The sequence below is a fragment of the Petaurus breviceps genome, unplaced genomic scaffold (genome assembly GCF_028583685.1).
Source record: "Petaurus breviceps papuanus isolate PSGF00001 unplaced genomic scaffold, PetGlider_PUasm1.0 126, whole genome shotgun sequence".
NCBI lineage: Eukaryota > Metazoa > Chordata > Mammalia > Diprotodontia > Petauridae > Petaurus > Petaurus breviceps.
In genome coordinates, this window is record NW_027185655.1 from 3,977,640 (window position 1) to 3,983,639 (window position 6,000).

At 40.9% G+C, this 6,000-nt stretch overlaps 1 protein-coding gene across 1 annotated transcript in view; it reads right to left on the reverse strand.

Moving 5' to 3' along the window:
* Positions 1 to 6,000, reverse strand: part of ADAMTS3 (ADAM metallopeptidase with thrombospondin type 1 motif 3) — a 282,573-nt gene that overhangs the window by 67,547 nt on the left and 209,026 nt on the right. Inside the window, exon 5 of the mRNA XM_069091667.1 lies at positions 4,750 to 4,949. Coding sequence (XP_068947768.1) covers positions 4,750 to 4,949 — 200 coding nt within the window. The remainder of the gene's footprint in view (positions 1 to 4,749; positions 4,950 to 6,000) is intronic.

A 6,000-nucleotide genomic window follows, 5' to 3' on the forward strand; every position in this document is an offset into this window, starting at 1 on the left:
TAATCCCTTTTGCCTCAGTTCATATATAAAATGAATTGAAGGAAATGGCAAAGTACTCCATTATCTTTGCCAAGAAAACCCCAAAGAGGGTCACAAAGAGGCAGACATGACTGAAAAATGATCTAATGATAACATGATGGAGAGAGGGAATTCTCAGGCAAATAGGGTTGAGGTCTTCAGAGAAATAGATATTTTCATCTTTATGATCCTGGGCAAGAATTATGCATCATACACCACATTCAGTCAGAATCCAGGTCAATGATGCTTTCCTTCCCATCCAACCTTTTCAGCCTTGGAGGGTGGTAGGTTTGAATCACTTGCGTGTGTATAGATACCAAAGAATCATAGAATTTGAGTTAGAAGGAACCCGAGAGGTGACAAAGTCCAATCTCCTCATTTTACATATGAGGAAAATGAGTCTCAGCAAAATTAAGTGACTATTTCCGAAGAACATACGGGGCTGTTATTAATTCTTTTGCATCTCAGTAGTCACCTCAGAAATTTATCCAATGTGCATCTCATCTGCACCCACTGCCACTAGCATAATATTTAAATAAAAATGAAGTAATGAGGTTCTAGTGACTCCATTTCCTCTTGGACCAAACACAAATTCCTTCTGGATTTTAACATTTGCTCTGTGAAGTCTGGATCCAGTCAAAGGGCAGCACTTGAGGACCTATAAGGCCACATGTGGCCTTGAGGCCAAACGTTCCCCACCTCTGTTCTAGTCTCTTTTTGAAAAATTAGGACATTTGTCCTTGTGTAGTCCTGCAGAAACAGCTCAGTGGTACAGCAAACAGAGAACTAGGCATGTAGTTAGGAAGATTTGAGTTCAAATGTGGCCTCAGATACTTATTAGTTGGACTTTGGGCAAGTCACTTAACCCCATTTGCCTCAGCTCCTCATCTGTAATACAGGGACATACTAGAAAACCACTCTAGTATGTTTGCCAAGAAAACCCTATGGGGTCACATAGAATCAGACACGATTGAACAACAACCAGCCTTGCAGAAATGCTTTCCTGTTCTATGTGATATTTCACATAACACTGACCATGGCTCAGTAATCTCATACCTAAGGACACACAGTCTTTTGGGGCCAAATGAATTCATCAGGGACAATGATGGGCTCCCTTACCATAGCTTAATTTGCCTCGGGCATCAGCACCCTATGAGTCGTTTTTATTCTGCCATTTCCAGTCCAAAGGTCATTCCTCTTATCAGAGAAAAGAGAAGAAAATCAGAACTGAGTATCTCTGCTTTGTCTCCAGGATTGCTTTGGCCATGTGTAAGCTCTACATATGTGCTAAGCTATTTTTGCTTTTTAGATCCACGTTCAGTCCCTTCCCTTTCTCATCCTGGATTCTGAGTGTGTTTGTGAGAAAGTTTGTCCCTGGTGTTGAGGGAAGACACTTTGTAACTTTGTTCTTACAGTGCCATTTAAGAAAACGTTTTTGCTAAGGAGCTGAGTCTACTGCATGAGTGTTAAGGGAAAACACACCAGTGGGGGCTTGTGAGCTAGTGTTTCAGAGGACACGAGAACCACAGAGTAGCAACAGCTACTTTATGAGAACCCACCACATCAGGGTTGGCCTGAGTGGAATAAGTGAGTCCCAAGGGGGGCATCATGGACATACCGTGTTTCCCCGATAATAAGACCTATCCCAAAAATAAGCCCTCCCCTTACTGTGTAAGATTCCTCTAAAATAAGCCCTCCCCCGAAAATAAGCCCTATTGAGATTGCTACTGTAGTGAAGGTGATCCCCTGCGCTACATGCTACATTATGGTACCCTCTGTATGCACCGTCCCCCACCCCCCCCCCGTGAAACGCACGCCGCGCTCCGAGCTGCATCCAATCAGAGCTGCAGCAGTGAGCGCATCATCCTATTCTTCCCCAGTGATTTGCTTATTGAATAAAGGTACATTTTTTTGTTCACATTTACCTGTTTATTAAAATTGCTGTCAATGTTCATTAAAATAAGCCCTCCCCTGAAAATAAGCCCTCTGGTGATTTTCTGTCCAAAAAAAAATAATAAGACAGTGTCTTATTATCGGGGAAACACGGTATATGTAAATACAAAGTATAAACAAGGAAAATACAAAGAAATTATAGAGGGGGCACTATTACTTACAGGTATTATAAGCTAGTCTGTCATTTAGGCTTGGAGTTTAAAATGCAAGGAGGCACTCATAGACTTATAGACCACAAAAGGCAATGAAAAACAACTTCACTAATAACTAAGTATGCAACTATTAAAGTTCAGGACTTATAAAACCCAACCTTTTTCTAGTTCCATAGTTGCTATGGCAACCAGTTAAGTTAGGTCAAGAATTCAGAAGGGCATTAAGCTTGGATATGACCTCTACACAATCTCTCCCTCTAGGTCAAACCTCTATACTTGAGGCTGCAAAAAGGGTAAATGGCCCTGTGCTTTTGATAGGGCTGCACCAGTCAAGATATAAGGAACTCAGGGAGGCTGTCAAAGAAAGCAAATGGAGAGTGAAAGGGGTAAATGGGAAAGGAGATTGAAGCTCCCATTGCAGTGGAAGCTTGGATGTGATCTCACCTGTAAAGATATAATTGCATAGCCACCTGGCATTTCTCTTCACTGATGATCCCCAGTACCTCACTTACTGCCTGTGCAAAAAAGGTATAATTCCTACTACAGGGAGAAACTAGGGAAGGTTTCACGTAGGAGCTGGTAATAAAGTTGAGTTTTGAAGAGAGCTAGGCATTCCAGGCATGGAGAACAGCCTGGCCAAAGGCATAGAGGTGGGAAATGGACGAGCAACAGCAAATACGATGTTTTGGTTAGAAATTTATAAAATAAGGAGTGAAGTAATATAGAATAAGCTTGGAAAAACAGGCCAGAGCCAGACTGTAAAGGACTTTAAATGCTAAATGGAAGAGTTTGTATTTTAAGTTAGATGCAACAGAAAGGCATCAGAGCTTTTAAACAAGGAATGATATAATCAGACTTGTTTTAGGTGTTTAACTTCAGGCATATGGAGGCTGGATTTGAGAGGAGAGAACCTGGAGGTAAACAGATCAAGTAGGTGTCTATTACAATAGTTCGTGTGTAGGGTGGTGAGGTCTGTACCTAGGATGTTAGCCACGTCAATAAAGAAAAGGGGAAGATATGAGAAATGATGTGAAAGTACAATCAACAAGGCTTAGCAACTGATTGGATATGGCCCCACGGGCAAAGAGACAACAAGAGTCATTGGATCACATATTTAGAGCTAGGAGAAACCTTAGTGGTTATTGAGTCCAGCCATCTCATTATATAGGAAAGGAAACTCAGACCCAGAGAGGATAAGGGACTTACCAAGACTCACATAGTTAACAAATGTCCAAAGCAGGTTTCAAAAAAAGATCTTCCCAACTCCAATTGCAGTGCTCTATATTCAGTAGGCCTTACAGATGATTTTGAAATTACGTTGAGAAGACTGAAAGGACAGAAAGAGTAAAATCGGGAAGAGGAGTAGGAGAAGTCAATGAGCTCTGTTTTGAAAATGAGAGGTTGGCGATATATGGAACATTCAGTTTGAAATATCCCTCCTTCCCTCCCCCCCAAAAAAGGTGATAAGGGAATAGAGTTTAGATGAGACATGGGTTAGATATACAGAGATGGGAGTCATTTGTCTAGAGAAGATAAGTGAATCTGTAGGATGGCCCCAGAACACAGCCCTAGATGAGATAGGAATGATATCAACAGGATAGACCAAAGAGGAGTTGAGGAAGACCCAGCAGAGACCAATGCCCCCACAACCCAGAGAGAAAACAGCATCTATCTAGAACAGGGGTCCCTAACCTTAGATCACATTTAGTGGTCTAGTGACATCTGTGGACCCCTCTTTAAAATAATGCTCTTAAGAGAATAAGATGAAATAAAAAAGAGTACAATGGAAGACAAGTCAGTGAAAATTAAGGTAAGTTTTTTTCCCCATCCGAGTTCACAGGCCCCCTGAAATCTATTCATGAACCCCCTTGGGTACCCCAAGTGATGGACCCTTCGTCTAGGAATAGAGAATTTTTAGGTGTCAGAGGCTTCATAGAAGTAAGGAAGGAAGAGAACTGAGAAAAAAAGCCATTGGATTTAGCAATTGATCACTGGAAACTGGTTCAAATTTTGACTTAGATACTTGCCAGCTGTAGGATCCTAAAGGTACCCTCTCTGAGCCTCAGTTTCCTTATCTGTAAAAAGGGGATAGTATGAGCACCTACTTCCCAGGATTGTTGTGAGCATCAAATGAGACAACATGTGCAAAGAACTTTTCACACCTTAAAGCACATTATAAATTCCAACTCTTGTTATCATCAGACAAATATTTTACTTTTTTATCAACTTGATAAGCAAATATTGGGGCAGAAAAAATAATTTTATCATGTAATCTAGCATTCATGGCAGACAGACAAAAATTGAATAGGCAAGGCTCTTCTCCAGAATGAAATAAAAATCCCATTTCCTGCCCTGATCCAAGATAGCTCCTTTTGAATTCAGGCCCAGCCTTCAATGCCATTGAAGACATGTCCATCTCCTATCTTCAAACCCTCACTTCTATGAAATCCATTAAAACCCTCTCGCCTCCTCTCTCATTTCATTTTGCTATGTCTAATTTCCAAGTAGGCAGACTTCAGTGAAAGGCAAGAATTCCCACTGAGTTAGCTACAGGGCTGGGGTTCACAGACAGTGAGAGCACTGGGCTCAACGTCCAGAATGAGCTGGGAAAGGCGCGGGTACTCACAATGTTCATGAGGGTCAGGAGGTAGTTCTGGACGTGTTCTTTGCCATGGAAACGGACGACGGAATCGTCCACGCCTAGGAGCACTTCAATGTTGTGGTCACCATCGCCCGCATGCCTTCGCCTCCTTATCGTCTCGTTCAGCTGTTGTTCAAAGTGGTCATAACTGGTGCTGAGGTCATCAAAGCCCTCCCACTCAGGTCCTATTAAAAATTTAAAAAAAAATTCAAACATTTGAATTTACTCAAAATGGCTTCTAATGTTTTCTTTTAAAAAAACTTCTACCTTTTACAGGTTCCTAAAGCTTCATTCACAGATGCCCCAATATATGTTGAAAACATCTACTTTAAGGGTAGTATGAAAATGTGGATGAATGGTAATGATATGAAAAATTAATCATCACTATATTAATCTTGCTCAGCAATGCTTAATTAAGTAGCACTCTGGCATATACTTATCATATATACATATGTACTTATGTGATATATATGCTTATATGTTATTATTTTTTGTGTCTACAACTTCTACTATCTAAACTGAAATATTTCTTCCAAAGAATCATCTGAAAGGAAGGAAGGAGGGATTCTGGTATATCAGAGCAATGAAATATAATCATCATCATCACTATTACAGCACTTATATAGTGTTTTAAGGTTTACAAAGTTTAAAAAAAATTATCTCAGGTCAAATGTGGTAGTGCACATCTGCTACCAGGAAGGCTGTGGCTCTTGAGCTCAGGAATTCTGAGCTTCAGTGGGCTAGGCCAATCAGGTGTCTACACTAAGCTCAGTATTAATATGGTGAGCCCTCAGGAGGAAGTAGCTATCAAGCTGCCTAAGGAGGGTTGAACCAGACCAGGTCAGAAACTGAGCAGATCAAAGTTCCCATGATGATCAAAGTGGGATAGGGCACATAAATTTTCTCTCCTCTTTCCTATCTGGGAAAAAATAGAGAGACTCAGAAGATAGATGGCTAAGACAGGTAGATAGGCAGACAGAGAGACACACAGATAGATAGACAGACAGACAGAGAGACAGATAGATAGACACAGACAGACAGAGCGGGAGAGAGAGAGAGAGAGACAGAAAGACAGATAGATGATAGATACATAGATACATAGATGATAGATGGATGGATGGACGGACGGACGGATGGACAGACAGACATACATACAGAGAGAGAGAGAGAGAGATAGATAGATAGATAGATAGATAGATAGATAGATAGATAGATAGATAGATAGATAGATAGATA